At 39.0% G+C, this 24,471-nt stretch overlaps 1 protein-coding gene across 1 annotated transcript; it reads right to left on the minus strand.

Annotated features, from left to right (window-relative positions):
* Nucleotides 1-18,016: 18,016 nt before the first annotated feature.
* On the minus strand, nucleotides 18,017-18,955 carry LOC114686042 (olfactory receptor 1J4-like). Its single transcript, XM_028860690.1, has one exon. The coding sequence runs from the start codon at nucleotides 18,953-18,955 to the stop codon at nucleotides 18,017-18,019; it is 939 nt and encodes a 312-aa protein (XP_028716523.1).
* Nucleotides 18,956-24,471: the final 5,516 nt, after the last annotated feature.

Genomic DNA, 24,471 nt, shown 5'->3' on the forward strand with positions numbered 1-24,471 from the left:
ATACAGACAAATATAAGTGACACTAAATGAACTCAGCATGCTGTATTTATGAGTTTATATGTACACATATATACCTAACTAGAATAATTAAAGAATAAGAAGCCATGAATTTGGAAGGGGTGAGATGCCCATGGGAGAAGTCTGAGAAAGAGGAGAAGAAAATGATTGGTGTAAATACAGTGGTTATACATGAATTTCTCAAAAACAAATTTTTAAGAGAATCTGTTTTAATGGACTTATAGATGGACAAGAAAAAGCAAGTCTTGCTGTACAACCTCATTGAAAGAAGAAATAATCTCCTACACAATAACCCTTCTAGTGAGTTTTTTTATATAGAAGCCATATTCTTATTCTATCACCATAGTTACTATTGACTAAATTTCACCTAATAAATATAGATCAGAATAAAAATTTTACTCTCAGAAGAATTCCTTATAAAATATAATCAGAAAATAATGGAGACAGAACTAGCCAGCACCAATTGGACTAAGAGGTGAGTCTTTGTCCTTATACACGAATATTTTAACCTCTAGGCTTTGGGCCCAGGGGCACAACCATGCACCTCCACACCACCCCCATTGCAGTCCCAGTTTCAGGCCAGTAGGCAGGCCAGTAGGCAGACAGGTAACACAACCACCATCCCCCACCAGACCCTGCAACCCACAAGCCCCAACCCACCCTCTGAGACTGAAGCTACTCCCTGAGACAAAGCCAATCAGTGCCAATTGGACTAAGCTATTCCCTGAGACAAAGCATCCATCAACACCAATTAGACCAAGAGCCCTGACTAGACCAAGAGCTCCCAAAGGACCAAGAGTATTATTGATCAGACTAAGAGAGGCTCCTTCTGACATAGACAATGCTTGCACTGGGTAAAGAAAGAGATGGGTAGATGCCAGTGCAAAAATAAAGTCAACAACATAAAAACCAATGTGGCTCCATCAGAACATACATCAGCAAGACCTAAAATATCCCAACACAGAAGAAACAGAAGAAATCTGCCTTAAAAAATGACATTAAGAAGATGAAGAGGCTTTAAAGAGGAAATGAAAAATTCCCTTACAGAAATCAAGAAAAAGACATCAGCACATCCCTTAAAGAAAGCCAAGAGAAAGCAATTAAACAGGTGAAGGAAATAGTTCAAGATTTGAAAACTGAAATCAAGACAATAAGGAAGACATAAACTGAAGGAACTGGAAGTGGAAAATCTGAGTAAATGAACAAGAACTACAGATGCAAGCATAACAAACAGAATGCAAGAGATGGAAGAGGGGATCTCTGACACTGAAGATACCATAGAGGAAATAGATTCATTAGTCAAAGAAAACAATAAAGCCAACAAAGTCATAACATGAAACATCCAGGAAATTTGGTACAGCTTGAGAAGACCAAATCTAAGAATAATAGGGATAGAAGAAGAAGAATACCAACTCAAAGGAATAGAAAATATATTCAACAAAATTGTAGAAGAAAACATTCCCAACCTAAAGAAGGAAATGCCTATAAAGACACAAGAAGGTGACAGAACACCAAATTGTCTAGATCCAAAAAAAAGTCCCCTTACCACAGAAAAATCAAACCACTAAACAACAGAATAAAGAAAAAACATTAAGAGCTACAAAGGAAAAAGGACAAGTAACATATAAAGGAAAACCCACAAGAATAACACCTGAATTCTCAATAGAGACTCTAAAAGCCAGAAGGTGCTGGACAGATGTTATGCAGACACTAAGAGACCATGGATGCCAATCCAGACTATTATAATAAGCTAAATCTTAATTGCCAGAGACAGAGTAAACAAAATATTCCATGATAAAACCAGATTTAAACAATATCCTTCCACAAATCCAGCCCTACAGAAAGCACTAGAAGGAAAAATCTAACCTAAGGAATTTAGATACACCAATGAAAACACAGGAAATAGATAGTTCCACACCAACAAATACCAAAGAAGGGAAACATACAACACTACCATGAAAAAAATAACAGGAATTAACAATGACTGATCATTATTTTCCATTAATATCAATGGTCTCAATTCACCTATAAAAAGACACAGGCTAACAGAATGGATATGAAAGCAGGACCCATCTTTCTACTGCATACAAGAAACACACCTCAACTTCAAAGACAGACACTACCTCAGAGTAAAAGGCCGGGAAAACACTTTCCAATAAAATGGATTTAAGGAGCAAGTTGGTGCAGCTATCCTAATAGCTAAAAAAATAGACTTCTAACTAATATCAGTTGAAAGAGACTGGAAAGGACATTACACATTTATCAGAGGAAAAATCCATCAGGATGATGTCTCAATTCTGAACATTTATGCCCCAAATACAAGGGCACCCAAATTTGTAAAAGAAACTATACTAAAGTTTAAAATTCACACCAAACCCTACACACTAGTAGTGGGAGACTTCAACACCCCATTCTCACCAATGGACAGATCTGGCAGACAGAAACTTAACAGAGAAATAAGGGAAATAACAGTATGATTCAAATAGACTTAATAGATAGCTACAGAATATTCCACCCTAACACAAAAGAATATACCTTCTTTTCAGCACCCCATGAACATTCTCTAAAATTGACCACATACTCGGTCACAAAGCAAATCTCAACAGATACAAAAAAAAATTGGAATAACCTCCTGTGTTCTATCAAATCACCATGGCTTAAAGTTAGGACTCAACAACAACAAAAATTACAGAAAGCCTACAATCTCATGGAAACTGAATAGTGCCCAATTGAATCAAGGAAGAAATAAAGAAAGAAATTAAAGATTTCCTAGAAGTCAATGAAAACAAATGTACAACATACCCAAACTTATGGGACACTATGAAAGCAGTGCTAAGAGGAAAATTCACAGCACTAAATGACCACATAAAGAAGTTGGAGAAATATCACACTAGCACCTCAACAGCACACCTGAAAGCTCTAGAACAAGAAGAAGCAAATTCACCCTGGAGAAACAGATGCCAGGAAATAATCACATTGAGGGCTGAAATCAATAAAATACAAAGAGAACAATACAAAGAATCAATGAAAGAAATAGTTAGTTCTTTGAGAAAATCAACAAGATAGATAAGCCCTTATCCAAATTAACCAAAAGGCAGAGAGAGAGAGAGAGAGAGAGAGAGAGAGAGAGAGAGAGAATCCAAATTAACAAAATCAGAAATGAAAATGGAGACATAACAACAGACAATGAAGAAATACAGAGACTCATCAAGTCATAACTTCAAAAACCTGTACTCCACAAAAATTGGAAAATCTGAAAGAAATGGATGATTTTCTGGATAGGTACCCCATACAAAAGTAAAATCAAGACCAGATAAATTATTTAAATAGACCAATAACCCCTAAGGAAATAGAAACAATCATTAAAAGTCTCCCAACCAAAAAAAGCCTAGGACCAGATGGTTTCAGCACAGAATTCTACCAGATTTTCAAAGAAGAGTTAATACCAATGCTCTTCTAATTGTTCCACACAATTGAAACAGAAAAAACATCACCAAACTCTTTTTATGAGGCTACAGTTATCCTGATACCCAAACCACACAAAGATGCAACAAAGAAAGAGAATTACAGACCAATCTCCCTCATGAACATTGATGCAAAAATACTCAATAAAATACTGGCTAACTGAATCCAGGGACACATCAAAAAAATTATCCACCGTGACCAAGTAGGCTTCATCCCAGAGATACGAGGATGGTTCAACATATGAAAATCTGTCAAGTAATACACCTATAAGCAAACTGAAAGAAAAAAAACCGCATGATCATCTCATCAGATGCTGAAAAAGCCTTTGACAAAATCCAACACCCATTCATGATAAAGGTTCTAGAGAGATCAGGAATAAAAGGAACATAACTAAACATAATAAAAACGATTTACAGCAAGCTGACAGCCAACATCAAATTAAATGGAGAGAAATTCAAAGTGATTCCACTAAAATTAGGAACAAGACAAGGCTGTACACTCTTCCCATACTTACTCAACATAGTACTTGAAGTTCTAGCTAGAGCAATAAGACAACAAAAGGACATCAAGGGGATACAAATTGGAAAGGAAGAAGTCAAACTTTCACTATTTGCAGATGATGTGATAGTATACATAAGTGACCCCAAAAATTCTACCAGGGAACTCCTACAGCTGATAAACTCCTTCAGTAAGGTGGTAGGATACAAGATTAACTTAAAAAAAATCAGTAGCCCTCCTATACACAAATGATAAATGGGCTGAGAAAGAAATCAAAGAAACATCACCCTTTACAATAGCCACAAATAATATAAAATACCTTGGGGTAACTAACAAAACAAGTGAAAGGCCAGTATGATAAGAACTTTAAGTCTCTGAAGAAAGAAACTGAAGAAGATATCAGAAATGGAAAGATCTCCCATGGTCATGGATAGGTAGAATTAACATAGTAAAAATGGCAGTCTTACCAAAAGCAATCTACAGATTCAATGTAATCCCCATCAAAATCCAAACACAATTCTTCACAGACTTGGAAAGAACAATACTAAACTTCATTTGGAAAAAAAAACCAGGATAGCTAAAAGAATCCTGTCAATAAAGCAACCTCTGGAGGCATCACCATCCCTGCCCTCAAGCTCTACTATACAGATATAGTAATAAAAACAGCTTGGTACTATCATGAAAACTGACATGTGGACTAATGGAATCGAATTGAAGACTCTGACATTAATTCACACACCTATGAACATATAATTTTTGACAAAGAAGCCAAAACTGTACCATGGAAAAAAGGAAGCATCGTCAACAAATGGTGCTGGCATAACTGGATGTCAACATGTAGAAGATTGCAAATAGATCCATATCTCTCATCATGCACAAAACTCAAGTCCAAGGGGATAAAGATCTCAACATAAATCCAGTTACACTGGACTTGACCAAGGAGAAAATAGGAAGTAGTCTGGAACGCATTGGCACAGGAGACCACTTCCTAAATATAACACCAGTAGTACAGACACTGAGAGCAAGAATTAATAAATGGGATCACCTGAAATTGAGAACTTTTTTTAGAGCAAAGGATATGGTCAATAAGACAAAATGACAGCCTACAGAATGGGAAAAGATCTTCACCAACCCCACATCTGACAGAGGGCTGATCTCCAAGATATATAAAGAACTCAAAAAGCTAGACTTAAAAATACTGAACAATCAAATTAAAAATGGGCTACAGAGCTTAACAGAGAATTCTCAACAGAAGAATCTCAAATGGCTGAAAGACATTTAAGGAACTGCTCAACATCCTTAGTCATCAGGGAAATGCAAATCAAAACAACTCTGAGATACCTATCTTATACCTGTCAGAATGGCTATGATCAAAAACACTGAAGACAGCTTGTGTTGGAGAGGATGTGGAGCAAGGGAAACACTCCTACACTGTTGGTGGGAATGCATATTTGTACAACCACTGTGGAAATCAGAATGGCGGTTTCTCAGAAAATTGAGAATAAATCTTCCTCAACACCCATCTATACCACTCTTGGGAATATACCCAAGGAATGCTCAATCTTACCACAAGGACACATGCTCAACTATGTTCATAGCAACATTATTCATAATAGCAAGAATATGGAAACAACCTAGATGCCCATCAACTGAAGAATGGATAAAGAAAATGTGGCACATATACACAATGGAGTACTACTCAGCAGTTAAAAAAAATGACAGCATGAAATTTTCAGGCAAATGCATGGAACTAGAAAATATCATCCCAAGTGAGGTAGCCCAGACTCAGAAGGACAAACAGTATGTACTCACTCATAAGTGGATACTAGATGTGAGGGAAAGGATGGCCAGATTGCAACACACAGCTCCAAAGAGACTAGCTAGCAGGGAAAGACTCTAGAATGGACACATGGATTGCCCTGCTAAAGAGAAGTAGATGAGATCTACATGTGCAGACTGTGAGTCGGGAGGTTGAGGGTGAGGAGTGGGGGATGAGAGCATAGGGAAATGGGAGGTTTGAGCTGAAACAAGGACAGAGTGGGAGGGCAGGGAGGAAGATACCATGACAGATGAGGACATCATGGGAATAGGAAGAGACAGGGTACTGGTGAGGCTCTCAGGAATCCACAAGGATGGCGCCACCTTGGAGTACTGGAAGTGGTCCAGAGGGTGCCTGGGCTTGTCTACTCTCTTGACCAGTCTAGTGAATATCCTAACCATCATCATAGAGCCTTTGTCCAGTGACTGATGGAGATAGATGCAGAGCTTCATGGCCAGACTCCAGGCTGAGCTCCAGGAATCCAATTGATGAGAGAGAGGAGGGATTCTGCAGGTGGGGCATGTCAAGATCATGATGGGAAGATGTGCAGAGATGACCGGCCACACTAGTAGAAGACCATGAACTGTAGAGTAGTGGCTGTGGAGCCACCATAGGACTGGACTAGGCCCTCTGGATATGAAAGACGGTTGTTTGGCTCAAACTGTTTTGGGGGGGCACCCAGGTACGGGGATCAGGATCTGTCCCTGGTGCATGGGCAAGCTTTTGGGAGCCTGGTGCCTATGGTGTGATGCCTTACACAGCCTTGGTGCAATGCAGAGGGACTTGGACCTGCCTAAGCTCAGTGTGCTGGACTCTGCTGACTCCCCATGGGAGACCTTGATTTGGGGGGTGAGGGATGTTGGGGTGACTTGGGAGGGAGGACTGGAGGGTAGAAGGAGGGAGGAGGGGGATCTGTGGTTGATATGTAGAGTGAGTAGAAAATTTCTTAATAAAGGAAAATGAAAAAAAAAGAATTCAAGAAACTAGACATCAAAATAACAAAAAATCCAATTAAAAATTGGGCTACAGAGCTTAACAGAGAATTCTCAACAGAAGAATCTCAAATGGCTGAGAGACATTTAAAGAACTGCTCAACATCCTTAGTCATCAGGGAAATGCAAATCAGAATGATTCTGAGATATCATCTTACACCTGTCAGAATGACTATGATCAAAAACACTGTAGACAGCTTATGTTGGAGAGGATATGAAGCAAGGGAAACAAATACTGTTGGTGGGAATGAAAACTTGTACAGCCACTTTCGAAATCAGTATGGTGGTTTCTCAGAAAATTGGGAATCAATCTACCTCAGGACTCAGCTATACTACTCTTGGGCATATACCCAAGGAATGCTCAATCTTACCACAAGGACACATGCTCAGCTATGTTCATAGCAGCATTATTTGTAATAGCCAGAACCTGGAAATAACCTAGATGCCACTCAAAGAATGGATAAAGAAAATGTGGCATATATATACAATGGAATACTACATGGCAGTAAAATACAATGATATCTGGAAATTTGCAGGCAAATGGATGGAATAGAAACTATCATCCTGAGTGAGGTAACCTAGACACAGAAGGACAAACATGATATGAACTCACTCATAAATGGATACTACATGTTAGGCAAAGGATAACCAGACTATAACCCACAGCTCCAGAGAAGCTAGCTAACAAGGAGGACCCTAAGAGGGACACATAGATAACCAGAGAAGGAGAAGTAGGTGAGATCTACATGAGCAAACTGGGAGTGAGGTGGGGGTAATGGAGGGCAAAGAATGGGGGATGAGAACATAAGGGAACATGATGGTTGAGCTGGAACAGGGACTGCTGTGGGATGTCTTTCTGTATTCTGTGACTATGTGTTGTTTTCATTTGTTAATAACTAAAGCTGCTTTGGCCTTTGGCAGGGAAGAGTCAGGTAGGGAAATCTAAGAGATAGAGAAGAAAGGCAGAACGAGGCAGACACTCTGAGGCATCCACCCAAGGTGCCAGTAGATCAGCAATACCATGGCCACGAGGAAAAATATAGATTAATATAAATGGGTTTATTTAAGATGAAAGAGCTAGCTAGCAAAAATCCTGAGCCATAGACCAAACAGTTTGTAATTAATATAAGCCTCTCAGTAATTATTTTACAAGTGGTGGAGGATCCACAGGAAGGAGAGATTCATCCAGAACTCAGGGCTAGGTGGGACTGAGAAGCTTCTAGCTACAAGGAATGGAGTGGGAGAGCAATGAAAGAGATTTCTTAATAGAGGGAGACATCACAGGGATAGTGAGAAACAGGATGCTAGGGAAGTTCCCAGGAATCCAGAAGGATGAACCCAGCTTAGACTACCAGCAATAGTGGAAAGAGTGCCTGAGCTGGCCTAACCAGTGATCAGATTGGTGAATACCCTTACTGTCATCATAGAGCCTTCATCCAGTAACTGATGGAAACAGATGCAAAGATCCACAGCCAAGCAGCAGGCTGAGCTCCAGGAGTCCAGTCAAAGAGAGGGAAGAGGGATTTTATGAGCTAGGGAATCAATATCATGGTGGGGAAAAATCTACAGAGACAACTTAACCAAGCTAGTGGGAACTCATAAACTTTAGACCAACAGTTGTGGAGCCTGCATGGGCCTGGACTAGGCCCTCTGCATAAGCGAGATAGTTGTGTAGCTCAGTCACTTTAAGGGGCCCTAGCAGTGGGATCAGGATCTATCCCTGGTGCATGAGCTGGCACTTTGACCTCCATTACCTCTGATGGGACACTTTTCACAGCCTTGATACAGGAGAAGGGGTTTGGACCTGCCTCAATAGAAGGTGCCATTCTTTGCTGAATTCCCATGGGAGGCCTTACCTTTTCGGAGGAGGGAATGGGGGATGAGTTGAGGGGGCAAGGTTTGGAGAAAGCATGAGGGATGAGAGGGGATCTGTGACTGATATGTAAAATGAATAAAAATCTCTTAATAAAAAAGGTATTTTTCCCACATTAAAAAATGGGAAACACTATTACAATGGAAGGAGTTAGGTCTCTGTTTGATAATATGCTGAATGACTTGAAAATGAAACAATTAAATTAGAAAATAATTGATTTAGATGGGATTTATGTAATGTTAATTATAAACATTATCAGTTTTATCATTTTTGTTTTATCACTAAAAAAGTTGGTTAATATGAGTGCTAAGATACAAGTTTTAGAAAAACTTATTAAAACAGATAATAGAGAAATTTAAAGGAAAACCAACCTCAGCATTGCATTATAAGTTTAGACGGAAACAGCCTAAGTTTTTCAAACAAACAACTTTATCAAAGAACATTACAGGAACTGCCAAATGATAGATATCCTCAAGACTGTGAAAGAGCTGAATGGACTCCTTGGGAAATGTTAGGGGATTCAAGGAAGCGATAGTCTCACATAGCATGCATTCACCTTTTGTGAAGCAGATGTTAACCTCATGGTCAACTTGTAATAGAATTATTACTCAAGACTGGAGAGACTTGGTTGCAGCAGTCTTGGAGCCTGGTCCTCAATTACAGTGGAGAACCTGGTGGAAAGATGAGGCTAAGACCATTGAACAATGAAGTAGGGCTAGAGGTATGGAAATCTCCCAAGACCAACTTCTTGGAGAGGAAGATTATGCTAATGTGCAAAGGCAATCTCTATATGATGACCACACCCTGGCCTTATGCTGCACAGAAACTTTGAATTCTTAGGACAGAATTGAAGAAATAGAAAAGAAAACTGAGTCATTTACATTAAATTTATACAGGGCACAAAAGAAACTTTCACTGATTTCTTACAAAGATTGATTTTAGTGGTAAATAGAATGCTAACAAATTTGGAAGCTAGACAATAATAATTGCATCTTTAGCTTTTGAAAATGCTAATGTACAATGCAAGAAGGGTAATTAGGCCATTAAAGGCAAGATCAGCACCGTTAAAGGAATAGATCTGAGATATAGTCAATATTGAACATCATAACCATGATGATGCTTGGATAGGAGAGGCGATTTCCAGAGATTTGGAGAAAAATAGTAATTTCAAATGTTTCAATTGCAGTAAACATCACCTCAAAAGGGATAGTAAACAGGATGTTCCTAGAAACGATGTTTTTTTCTAAGAATAATCCCAACAGATTGCCCTTTCCTTCTGGAGTATGCAGGTGTGGCAAAGGCAGACATTAGACTCATAAATGTAGATCAACAAGGGACAGTCAAGGTAACCCTTTACCATTGGGAAACACCTTGAGGGACCTCTCACAGGCCCCCATGTCAAATTCAGTTCAGTCATTTTCTGTCATCGTGAAGGAGACTCCTTCCCAGAGCAATTAAAGACCCTAATACCTATTGTAAAAGCCATATTGCTCTGGATGATAGAACAGCATTAAAAAGAAAACAAAATTTTCAGGAGAAACCAGAAATCAAAATTGATAAAGATTAGATTTGAACAAGGGAGAATTCTTGATTAGAAGAAGTGATAGTTCATCAAACTATGTGGCTGTTCAATCTAAACTAACCTATAAAACTAAAAAATGTTTTTCATTTGATCAGATATAACTTGTCATAAGGAAACCTCCCCAAAATTAGGGTTGGGGAAGGGTTTTGTTTTTGTCTTTTCAGGAAAATAAAGGAATCCAGCTAAGGAATCTGAAGACCACTGGACAAATGAGACATCTGAAGAAAAAGGACAAATCATCCAGAAAAAAATATCCCAAGAAAAAGGGTAAATTGGCCTATTGCTATATTACACTTTCAACAGGATAAAATTTCAAAAACCTTTCCAAATATTTGTTTCTATTGTTCCCTACAGACACATAATGTAAATGGTCTTTTTGTAATTCCAGTTCAATTGAATATTAAAGCTGGCTTTGAAGTTGGAGTGCAACTCTCTCCTTCTCTAAACCCAAGCATGCTTGTTTAAGTAAAATTTGCCAATGACCTTTGGGTATCTGGCCTGATAGAGGTATGGTTTTCTCTGGGTATGCTTAAAACTGAGGAGAAGGTGGCTGCTCACTCTCTTTTGTGATGGTTAGAGACTAGACTGATGGTTCCATTCACCCCTGAGGCAAAATGGAAGGACCCTGCAAATAGATCTACCTTATCCTGTATCTGTGAGTCTGTTCTTCCTATGGTACCCATTAATAAATTGATATATATTTATATATATATACCCTCTTGGCTCTTATTTCAAGTGGTGCCCAGCATGATCTGAACCCCATGGTCTGTGGCTAGTCTGAAGAACATTCTGGTATGGTAATGTATGTACATAATTCCAACATGCAATGGCACAGTACATACATTACCATTCCAAAAGAGAGTATAGTGAGGAAATACTGAACCAAAGAAAGACTGAAAACCAGCCAGGCAAACTCCAAATTGCATCTCTGTCTGATGCCAAAATGTTCTTCAGATCTCCAACTCTATTCAGCTTTGTTGGCTGCAACACACTTCCTTCTCTTGGACTGGTTCTACTCTCTGTTAACAGCTCTTCTCAGCAGGTATCTCATAGCTCTGCCATCTCCAACATTTTGGAGTCTCCAAGGCAAACCAAACTTCACCTTCAACAGCTTCACACAACAGCCTCCCTGTGCCTCTATTCAGGGACACCCCTGCCACACACCTGGCCTCTGAGGCTTTCCTTTGTCACAGGGGGAGATTTCATAACCCCTTTATCTATTCTTGGTTTTAAATCCAGAACCATGTGGCCAAACTTACCAAATTCTGCTGCTTACTGAAGCTGGAACATAGCCCCTTGTTTAATTACATCTTCACCAACTTTCTGTTCTCCATCGTTTCCTTTACTGCCTAAGCTTGACTGTCCTTGAACTTTTTGTGTAGCCCAAGATGGCCTCAGATTCAGAGATCCACCAGCCTCTGCCTTTCCAGTGCTAGGGTTAAAGACCTACACTATCATACTGGCTCTAAGTTTTTCTTTAATTCCTTTTTACAAGTTGGAAACTTAACTAGGTAGATCTTGCTCTGAGGTCACCACTCCTTTATTCCATTTAGCACCAGACATTTCTTTAATCTGTTCATCTCCTTGAATACAAGATTTAGCTTCCATTCCACTTCCTTGTTCCCCCTTTCTCCTCAAATTGTATGTTTTTAATTTTTCCTAGTTCATCTTGCTTCTTTTCACTATAGTTCTTCATTAGAGTAAACAATAATAACCACACAACAGAGTCAATACCAGGCTATTATGAGATTTCCTCTGCCAATGGAATTAACTCAAAACACTTCAATTTAACTTCAGACAAACTTTTCAGTGCAAACGCAGCCACACTCTTAGCCAAAATATCACTAGAACAGTCTCTAAGCCACATATTAAAATTCTCCTCTGAAATATCTTGAGCTAGCCCTGCACAGTTAAAATCATTCTCATTTGTCTTCCATATCCCTTCTAGTATGACCCTTTAAGCCCTGCTTAAAGCATTCCACAGCTTTCCTAATCCAAAGTCCCAAATCCACATTCCTCCAAACAAAAACATGATCAGGCCTATTGCAGGAATACCTCAGTACCTAGTACCGACTGGAGAGATGGCTCAGCAGTTAAGAGCACTGGCTGCTCTTTCAGAGGACCTGAGTTCAATTCCAAGCACCCACATGTCAGCTCACAACTGTCTGCAACACAGTGGATCCAAGGGCACTAGGCACCCATGTGGTACACAAACATATGCAGACAAAATTCCCATATACATAAATTGAAATAAAATAACAATATCTCAGTACCTAGTACCAACTTCTGTCTTCGTTTTTTTATTGTTGTTGTTTGGTTTTTTGTTCATTCATTTATTTTTTTCATAACAGGACTTCTCTAGGTAACAGTCCTGGCTGTCCTGGAACTTGCTCTGTAGACCAGGCTGTTAGTTTGGGTTTCTATTGTGGTAAAAAAACACCATGACCATGGTAACCCTTATAAATGAAAAGATTTAACTGAAGTTGGCTTATAGTTCAGAGGTTTAGTCCATTATTGTCAGAGTAGGAAACATGGGAAACATGGCATGCAGATAGATATGGTACTAAAGAGGTAGCTGAGATTTCTACATCTTGATCCACAGGCAGAATAAGGAGACTGACACACTAGACCTAGCTTCAGCATATGAGACCTCAAAGCCTGCCTACACAATGACATACTTCCTCCAACAAGGCCACACCTCCTAACAGTGAGATACTATGGATCAAGTATTCTCACATGTGAGTCAATGGGGGCCATTCCTAATCAAACCACCAACAGTCTTTTTGTTTTGGCCTTGTGTGTGACTTGGTGCTTCTCTTTTGAAGCCATCAATAACCTTTCTTTCTTCTTCATCCTTAATGTTTAAACTCTATTATAATGTGTCGAGGTTATTTTCTGATATTGAATGTTTAGCAATCAAATGTGTCCTGTATCTGGCATGGCTGTATCTTTGCCTAGATTAGTGGGATTTTGAGTATATTTTCTATGCCTTTACTTGTACTTGTCCTTCTACATAAATACTTCTAAATTTGACTTTTTAATGGTATCTCAGGATCTCATATATTCTTTTCATATTTCCTTATTATTTCATACTACCTAGCTGTTGACTCAGTAAAAGAATTTTCTTAATTTTTAAGGTTTATTTTAATTAAAATATAATTACTTCATCCTCCCCCAACCTTTCGAGTGTCTCCCCACTCATTCCTTCTCAAAATGATGGCCACTTCCTTTGGATATATATAATAATTCCAACAGAATGCCCCTCTCTTCTGGAATGTGCAGAAGGTGTGGTAAAGACAAACATTGGACTAACGAATGTAGATCAACAAGGAACAGACAAAGTAATCATTGCCTTTGCCACTGGGAAACTCCCTGAGGGGCCTCTCATAGGCCCCCATGACAAACTCAGTTCAGTCCTTTCCTGCCATCACAGAAGAAACCCTTCCCAGTGCAATTAAATAATCTAATGCCTATTATGGAAAAAAAACATACTGCTCAGGGTGATAGAACAGATATGAACAAAGACCAAAATTAAAAATAAGAATAAATGACATTCTCATTGAAGGTCTTGTAGACACAGGTGTAGATATAATAATAATTGCACCAAAACCTTGGCATCCAAATTGGCCTCTTTAGGAGGCAAATGTTCAGCTTTTAGGGACTGGAACATTATCTCAAGTGAAACAGAGCATGAAATAGGTTGAATGTATAGGACCAGAAAGACAGAGAGGAAAATTAAAGCCATATGTGGCTAATATAACTATGAATCTATGGGGCTATGATTTATTACAATAATGGAATACCCATATTAACATTCCTCCAATCTCAGCAACAAACCATAAACTAACATATGTTTTTGAGAAAAATATTAGAAGGTATTATAAAGAATGGTCACTGACCATCCATATTGTACAAGAACAAGGCACAACAGCTGATGATCTTTCAAAGACACCAACAGCTCTACCTTTAAAATGGTTAACAGACAAACCTATATAGGTTCAGCATGGCCTTTAACAAAAGAGAAACTACAGGACTTAGAACAGCTGGTACAAGAGCAGTTAAATGCTCAGCATATTGAAGAATCAACCAGTCCTTGGAATTCTCCTGTATTTCTCATTAAAAAGAAATCTGGTAAGTGGAGAATGGTAACAGATTGTAGCCAGAGGTTTTCCTGTGTCCTGTCTGGCCCACGTTCAGGACAAATCTCTCTCATCCCCCAGTCCTGCATCCACTCTGACCCAAGTAAACACACAGGGGCTTATATTATTTACAAATGATATGGCCTAATGGCTCAGGCTTCTCACTAGCTATCTCTTGCATCTTAAATTAACCCATTTCTATAAATCTATACTTTGCCACATGGCTTGTGGCTTACCAGTACTTTTACATCTTGCTTCTCCTGGCAGGGGCTAACAACATCTCTTCTCTCTGTCTTTCTCCTTCCTCTCTCTGGGATTAGAATGTCTCCTCTAACCTTATTCTGCCTCACCATTGGCCAAACAGCTTTATTTATCAACCAATCAGAACAATACATATTCACAGCATACAGAATGTTCTAACAGATCTAAGAGCAATTAACAGGTAATTCAGCCAATGGGCTCTCTACAATGTGGAATTCCTTTGCCTACTCTGTTTCCTAAAGGATGGCCACTTATAGTTATTGATTTAAAAGACTGTTTCTTCTCATTACCCTTACAAAAAAAGACAGAGAAAAATTGCCTTCACAGTACCTACTTATAATAATTCCCAGCCAGTCAAGAGATATCAATGGATGGTTTTCCCACAGGGAATGTTAAATAGCCCAACTTTGTGACAATATTTTATACAACAGCCATTGGAAGTAATACATAAACAGTTTCCAAAATCTTTAATTTACCATTGCATATATGACATTTACTAGCTGATTAAAAATGTCAATACTTTAGAAAGAATGTTTGAAGAAGTAATGAAAATTTTGTCTTGTTGGGGATCACAAATTGCTCCTGAAAATATACAAAGTAGAGATTCTATTAATTATTTAGGATATAAAATAGGTCTACAAAACATTAGACCCCAAAAGGTGCAAATTAGGAGAGATAAATTACAGACTCTTAATGACTTTCAAAGATTATTCAGAGACATTTCAAGTCTATGGACTGCTATTAGGGTAAAAATGATGAACTGAGTAATTTGTTCAAAACCTTAGAGGGTGACAAGGACTTAAATAGTCCAAGAGAATTATCAACTGAAGCTGACAGAGAATTGGCTTTGGTGGAAAAGAAAATACAGGATGTACATGTGGACTGTGTGGATCCAAAGCTTGATTGCATTTTGGTTATTTCACTCTCTAAGCATTCTCCTACAAGAATTTTGATGCTGAGGGAAGGTATTATATTTGAATGGATATTTCTACCAAATAAACAGAATAAAAATTAAAAACTTATGTGGTAAAGATCTCTGACGCTGGGCGGTGGTGACACATGCCTTTAATCCCAGCACTCGGAAGATAGAGGCAGGCAGATCTCTGTGAGTTCGAGGCCAACCTGGGCTACAGCATGAGTTTCAGGAACGGTGAAAAACTACACAGAGAAACCCTCTCTCAAAAAAACAAAACAAAAAATCTCTGAGTGGATTTTAAAAGAAAAATTGAGACTTTGTCAAATAGCAGGAATAGACCCAGCAGACACTGTAGTGCCTTTAACTAATGATGAAACTGACAAATTATGGGCAGAAAGTGAACCTTGGCAAAGAGTTTCCAGTAATTTTTAGGGAAAGATTAACAACAATTATCCCAAAAGCAATAGAATTAAATTTATAAAGAGAGCTAATTGGATCCTGCCTCGAATTGTAAGGGAAACACCAAAATCTGGAGCCCCTACATTTCATACAGATGCAAACAAACAAAGAAAGGCAGGTTACAAATCAGAAAGTTTAAGTAAAATGGTTCAATGTCCTTATAATACTTTCCAAAAATCAGAATTATATGCCATCCTGATGGTATTAATGGATTTTTCAGAACCTCTCAACATAGTTACTGACTCTCAGTTTGCTGAAAGAGTGAATGGTCTTACATATTGAAACTGCAGAATTTATCCCTGATGAGTCAGAATTAACTTTGTTATTTATTCAGTTACAAGAAATAATCAGGAATAAGAATCATCCCTTATATTCAGAAAAGAAACTCACTAAAGAGGTGTGAAGTGTATAAGTTTGAAAGACATCAAAAGATAGTTTTCAGTTGGTAATGCAAATTAGGATAGAAGGTGAATTAGATACAATCCTTTGGATTCACAAAAATAGCACAGATAATGAAGTATTTTCTCTGAATTCATCAAATGTAAATGGAGTAGACATTGTTGATGTATTTATTTCCTGCATATATTGCATATAGTTATTGTACTTACTGTATATAGTTTTCCTTATATTAGTTATAAACTTTTTATTTTAGAACAAAAAAAAGGAAATGTGGTGATATTTTATTTGTGCTCTAACAAATAAAGCTTGCCTGAAAATCAGAAGGAGGAGCTAGCCACTAGTTAACCATAGAGGTCTGGAGGTCTGTACAGACAGACAGGAAGTGATAGAGCTAGGCAGAGAAAGGAAGTGATAAGGCAGAGTGGAGAGAGGAGCTTACTCTCTTTCAGTGGAGAATTTTGTAGGGGTAAGAACTAGTGGCTTGCTGATCTGCCTCTCTGATTTTTCAACTTTTACTTCAATATCTGGCTCTGGGCTTTATATTAATAAGACCATTTAGCAATTTGTATTACAAATGTCATGTTATTAACAAGTTAGTCAAGAAACCAAGCTTGGTGGCACACACCTTTAAAACAAGCACTTGGGAGGCAGATGCAGGTAGATCTCTGTGAGTCAAGGCCAGCCTTGACTACATAGTGGGTTCCAGGACAACCAGGGCTACATAGTGAGACCTGTCTCAAAGAAACAAATGAACAAACAAAACACCCAAAAAAAATTAATAGGGGAAATTGAATAACAGAGTTATATAATCAAAATGCAAAGAAACATTTGTGATAAATGTCTCATACAGAAAATAGAAATGTGGAAAATGTAAATCCAACTGTACCATAGTTACATTAAATGTTGATAATTGACTTCTCTAGAATGTAATTTTCAAAGAATATAAAGAGAGAAAAATTTGACTTTTCACTGTTTAAAATGTATACATCACATGTAAAATTACTGAAAAAAATACCATATATTCATTGATACATAAGAAGCAGGCATTTTTATGCTATTATGAGAAGTAGAGATGACAAGACAGGGGCTATCAGTAAAGATGACGTGAACTATCATTATTATAAATGCTATGATGTGTGCTGACTGAATAAGTGTTTGCAGAACTGTTCCATTTCCACAGTGTAATCATTCTTGTGAGTCTGATTTCAAGCTAGTGTGTGATGTCATAACGGCCAGTTGGGTAGCGATGTAAACAAACAGCATAATTTTGGTCTAAGTCTGCTTCAGCACACCACAATATGAGTCAGTCCACTAGGAATAGATCATAATACTCAATTATGTAGGATGATGAGCAAGCAAAGATTAATGACAGAGAAGATCAAACAAATCAAGAGGTAAACTTGATCTAATAGACATCTTGAGAACACTCTGCAGAACTTGGGATGTAGCCTTCCATTAGTGAGTCCCTAGGTCCAACCCCTTGAACTGCATCAAACAACTAAACAAAAACAGAAAATCCTGCACAGAGCAATGTAATGCATATTATATTAAACACACAGAATTATCAACTATACAATAAGTGTAGTGAATGTCTGTCACTTAAAGGAGCTGGCCCTAGTGACAAATATCTCTAAAGCCTGTTTTATATCTTTGTTCCTCAAGCTGTAGATGAAAGGGTTCAGCAAGGGTGTAACTACTGTATAAATTACAGACGCAACTATGTCTTTGTCGCTGGAGCTTTGAAATGAAGAGAAGAAGTAAACACCCGCAAGTGTCCCATAGTATAAAGATACCACAAAGAGATGGGAGCCACAGGTAGAAAAGCTTTTAAAGAATCTCTTTGTAGAGGGGACCCTCAAGACAGTGCTCCCTATGCGAATATAAGAGCCCAGGATGCCACTCAGAGGCAGGATGAAAAGTAATCCTCCCTCAGTGAAGATGGCTAGCTTATTGAGGGAGATGTCTGAGCAGCTCAGCTTCAGGAGGGCAGTAAGGTCACAGAAGAAGTTGGGGATGGTATTTTTGACACAGAAGGACAGTTGGATCAAGAGGAGAGTGTGGAGCAGCGCATGGACACAACAGAAGAACCAAGACCCAGCAACTAAGCAGATACAGAGTTCCTCCCTCATGACAGTGATGTAGTGCAATGGATGACAGATGGCCACATACCTGTCATAGGCCATCACTGCAAGGAGGAAATTGTCCAAGCAGCCAAAAAAAACAAAAAAATACATCTGAGAGATGCATCCATTGTAGGAGATAGAATGTTGCTGAGACTGAATATTCATCAGCATTTTGGGAACTGTAATGGATGAAAGAGAGATGTCAGAGAAGGCTAAATGGCTGAGGAAGAAGTACATGGGGGTGTGGAGGTGAGAGTTCAGCCTGATGAGCAGGATGATGAGCAGGTTTCCCAGCACCGTGGTGAGGTACATGGCCAGGAACAGGATGAAGAAGACGTTCCGCTGCTCTGGTCTGATGGGGAGCCCCAGGAGGAGGAATTCAGACACACTGCTCTGGTTCTCCCTCTTCATGCTGCTCTTGCCTCTGTCGGGAATTAGAAGAAGGATGAAATACCAGTGAACATGGCCATCACACAAGTACAATGATCATTCTGTGTGATTCTCCTTCTTTGCTTTACATGCAAGTAATTATTCTGCATATACAGCTGTAGAATTTTTCAAGAGTTAGTTTTTATTTACTTTCAACTTAAAATAACTCTTTGGGCAGTACCCAATTGGTATTAAATGCCACTTCCTTATTTGCACTACAATAGTAAGAATTCTGGCATTTATATCCTATCATAGGCTACACAGCTTATCATGTGTGTATGTTATCTCAATTAGATTTGTATTATGGGGGTCTGTTTGCTTGTTTTAAAACAGATATTTATTCCTGTTTTCTTTTTCCAAATGTTTATTTATAAATATTCATTGTAACATAGTGATGATTTCACTAAGATATTTGTATTTAAGTATGTCATATATCATGTTCACCTTCATACCCCCCACACCCACCATTAGTCACTCCTCCACTCAGCTGAACTTCAGCTATGCTTCTCTTGATTTCTTCAACTTTTTGGTGCATAAATAATGAATAAACATCTCCTATTCTAACTCCAATGATACATCACACCTTCACGTTAATGAAATATCTTTCCAAAGAAAATAATGTTACCAGCACTTTGCTTAATCCATATTTACTTAGAAAGAGTCTTGACCCCATTGCTTACTCATGGACAAGCACATGAACACATAGAAGTGAAGAAATAGCCGGGTCTAAGTGTAGAAGTTTGTGTCTTCATATCAAGCAGATTTAAATCTCAGTACTTTGCTCTGAAATGAGAAATGAATAGTAAGAAATGGGTGTCCATCATTTACATGGGTTTTATGTTTGCTTGTTTTCCCAAGCTACTAAGGATTATTTATATCATGGGCAATCACCATCAGCTGAGCCTTCTAGTCACCACTAAGGTGGTGACTGTATTGACCCCTGCTCGAAGGACAGCTGACCTCTTAGTTGGGACGTCCCCTTTGCCAGCAGCCCTTGCTGCTTCTCTTGCTTTGTCTCTGGTCTGTACTCGTGGGCAAGCTTTCGCACCTGGGTAACTGTTTGCAGGTCCAGGCCCTGGGGGGAGGTTAATGGCAGGAGGTACTTTGAGATGCTTATAGAGAATGGCCCTCTGCCACTGCAGCCTGGTGTACAGGGGCCATTTGATGAGGCATGTAAGATCTCTTTGGTGCAGAATATCTTGCCCAGTGCCGAAGTTCTTTAGCCTTTACTCAAATAGAAGACACACTGCCTTTTTGGCCTCCTGTTTCTTCATGGACAGGGCCACTTTCTTCCCCTTGGCCTTCTTTCCTTTGGGCATAGGCCAAGCTGGGGCGGCTGGCCCACAGGAAGACATGCACCACTGTTGCCTTCACACAGGTTAACTCAGAAGACAAGGATGGCTAAGCTGGTGGAAGCTATTAGGATCAATTACAACCTCAGATACAATTTTATCAACCACCACTGGGGAGGCAATGTCCTGGGTCCTAGATCTGTTCCTCATATTGCCAAGCTGGAAAAGGCCAAGGCCAAACAACTTGCCACTGATCTGGGTCAAATGTACACATCTAAGTTCTCTGTGCATAAATGTAATTACAGAACTCTCTTCAAAAAAGATTTATTTATATACTTTCTTTTCTACAATACAACCTAGCTCTTCTTGGGAAAATATAAGAAGAAAATATTGAAAAATCTCACATGTGTAATTTTAATATAGTCAAATATAGAGAATTAAGTGATGATTATCAATTACTTTTGGTTTTTGTTTTTGTTTTTTGGGAAATGGTTTCTCGGTGTGGCCCTGGCTGTCCTGAAACTCACTCTGTAGACCAGGATGGCCTTGAACTCAGAGATCTGCTGACTTCTGCCTGCCTTGTGCTGGAATTAAATGCATACACCAGCACTTCCTAGAATATCAATTATTTTTTAAATAATGTAAAATGTCCTACGTTAAAACAGAACTGTTTAAACCTTCCTCACAGGCATGAAGTGTAATGGGTAGGTCTTAACTGTTCTGAGTTCTTCCAAATTACCTGTCACCAAAAGTATTCATCTGGTTTCCAAGCCCAACATTAATTTAGCATCAGATACTGATTTCAATGTTTTACATATATTTTCCAATGCAATCCTCTCCTTCTCCTAACAGACACACATTATCATACCCAGTTTAACAGTGAAGAAATAAATACAGAGCACCTAAGTGTGCAAGCAAGTATACCAGGTAAAATCACAATGTACATTTGGCAAGCAGAATCCCTAATCTTAACCATTCCCAACAGAAACTACATTCAGTTCTCACCAAAATATGTAAATATGCTGTACAGTGTCCACTACTTTTTTCAAAAGTTTTACAAAAAGGTGCCACTCACATTTTACACATCATGCAGTTTACAAAAGATTTTAGCATATTATAACTTCTTTCAAAGTATGATGTATTTGGGCCCAGTGAGATGGTTGCAGTGGTTCTCAACCTGTGGGTTGCAACCCCTTTGGCAAATCTCTATCTCCAAAAATATTTACTTTACAATTCATAACAGTAGCAAAATTACAGTTATGGAGTAGCAATGAAAATAATTTTATGGTTGGGTACTGTGGGATGTTCTGTATGTCCTGTGGGAACCCGTTCTTGGGTTCCTCGTGGCTTTACCCAGCAGGTCCGCATAGAGGATGATTAGGACCATGAGCCTGAGTGCAGGTGTCTGAGATGGTCTGCACTTGGCTGTGCTGGGGGATGGTCTGTATGTCAAATTGCTCTGATTGGTCAATAAATAAAACTGGATTGGCCCGTGGCTAGGCAGGAAGTATAGGTGGGACTAACAGAGAGGAGAAATAAAAGAACAGGAAGGCAGAAGGAATCACTGCCAACCGCCAGGATAAGTAGCATGTAAAGTACCAGTAAGCCACGAGCCATGTGGCAAGGTATAGATTTATAGAAATGGATTAATTTAAGCTATAAGAACAGTTAGCAAGAAGCCTGCCACGGCCATACAGTTTGTAAGCAATATAAGTCTCTGTGTTTACTTGGTTGGGTCTGAGCGGCTGTGGGACTGGCGAGTGACAAAGATTTGTCCTGACTGTGGGCAAGGCAGGAAAACTCTAGCTACAGTTAGGGGTCACTCAACAAGAGAAACTTTATTAAAGGGTCATTAGGAAGGTTGAGAACCACTGGTTTAATGGGTAAATGAACTTGTCACCAAATCTGATGTCCTGAGTTTGATCCCTGGAGTCCACGTAGTGGAAGGAAAAACCCAACTCCGAAGTTGTCCTCTGACGAGCATACCCACTCCATGGCATGTGTGCGTTCACACACATACACACACACACACACACACACACACACACACACACACACAAAGAGGGGGGATAGAAACAGAAATAAACAAGTACATTTAACTTGACCTTGGACCAAGATGTGGGAGGTTACCCATCTTGGACAGGGCATTGCAGTATGACATCCTGGATGAACTTGCACCTTCACCAGGGCACAGGTTATTACAGGTCATGGCCCCAAGGAAGATGGTGACCAGATGGCAATGCAGAGGCCTGGCTGCCCACTGGCAGGCTCTGTATCACCTTGTGGAGCCAAAGGAAGCCACCTGTGAACACTGAAACCCTACTATGGGTAAGATCTTTCAGGAAGGCGATAGCCCGTGACCCTGAAGGGTGAGAGTAAGCCTAAATAGGCCAGTTTTCTACATGTTCTTTCCATAGATAATAGTGAACTAATGAACCTCCACCACCCAAACATTGGATTTGGGGAAAGACAATAATAATTTATTTTTACTGACTATCATATCCCAAACACAGCACTGAATAGTTTATATACAATGGCTCACTTATTCTTCAGAATATTTCTATAAAGTTGGGCTGGTTACTGTCCTTGAAAAATGAGGAACATGTATCTAAGAGAACTGAACTCACTCACTAAGGCCACAAAATGTATAAAGGTCATATTGAGAATTAGATCCAATTATGGCTTACTGATGCTGAGCTCTTCCAGAAGATAAGAGCTGTGTGGTAACGAAACACATGTGAGCCTGTCTGCCCTATGCAGAATCACAACTGTTGAGAGACCACCAAGGACATACTGGACTTTTCAGGGACCAACCAGAACATCTAGAACACATGGATGAAACAAACATGCATTGTAAGTGTGTGTGTGTGTGTGTGTGTGTGTGTGTGTGTGTGTGTGTACACATATATATCAGATACTTGCATTGCTGATTTGTGATTTCTTACCAGCTACAGTTGCCCTAAGGAAGGAATGGCACTCATAGTCATAATAGCAAAGTACATAACTAATATACAAGATTTTACACACAACACACAAACAACTCTCACAGTGACAGATGCTTTAGAATCAACACAACACATTCAACAATACATAAAAATCACATTTCAAAGGAATAAGCTCATATTCTAGATAGAGACACACGCATGCACATGCATGCACACACACAAGACAACCAAAAAATCAAAACAAACAACACATTCAACATTACATAAAAATCACACCTCAGAGGAATAGGTTCATATTCTGGATACACACAGACACACATACACATAGGACAACCAAAAAAATCAACACATAAAGATAACATCTTAGAGGAATAAGCTCATACTGTGGATATAAACACACACACACACACACACACACACACACACACACACACACACACGACAATGAAAATGCAAGGTCAAATACATCATGAAAAAGCTATACCAAAATATAACAATTACATAGGCATGCCTCTTCTTTTCAGGAAACAAACACTACACACTGTGCACACATGCACCCCACTCAGAATAACAGTTTCAGTTCCCACAGACCTGTGCCTAACATACAGAGCTTCAGTCAGTGAAGCTCTGAGACCCTTTCACCCATAGACATACCACATAAACATCACCTCCAAGTAAGTCAAATGGCTACAAACCCTCTCTCTCTCTCTCTCTCTCTCTCTCTCTCTCTCTCTCTCTCTCTCTCTCTCTCGTCCCACTCTCAAGGACATGCAATCATACACCAAATATGACTCGGACAAAATGCAAGTGCACACACACACACACACATGTAAAAACAAGAAAATACAGAAAATGGCTTCAGATTGCTGAATACATATTGTATTCTTCAGACCTTTCAGTCTCCTGTACTTGAATGTGTTTGAACATAGATGAAAAAAAGGGAGTCAACATAATGAGAGCATGTCAAATATTTTAGACCAAAAGAACTGATTTGGAGATCCCAAACACATAGAAATAATCTACTCTTGTGAACCTAATTTAGATTTGTGTGTTGTGGATCTAGAGAGATAAAAGCTAGTCAATTACATATCATACATATGCACATACACACATGCAAGACATGAGCAAATCTCACAAAGAGTAGATATACCTACCTTTTACAAGCAATGAAATGCCACTCAGCATAAATACATATATAATGTAGAGTACATATGCAAGACACATAAACACAGAGACACACCAAGAGCTACCAGCTCCCACT

This window comes from Peromyscus leucopus, chromosome 4 (assembly GCF_004664715.2).
Source record: "Peromyscus leucopus breed LL Stock chromosome 4, UCI_PerLeu_2.1, whole genome shotgun sequence".
Taxonomy (NCBI): Eukaryota; Metazoa; Chordata; class Mammalia; order Rodentia; family Cricetidae; genus Peromyscus; species Peromyscus leucopus.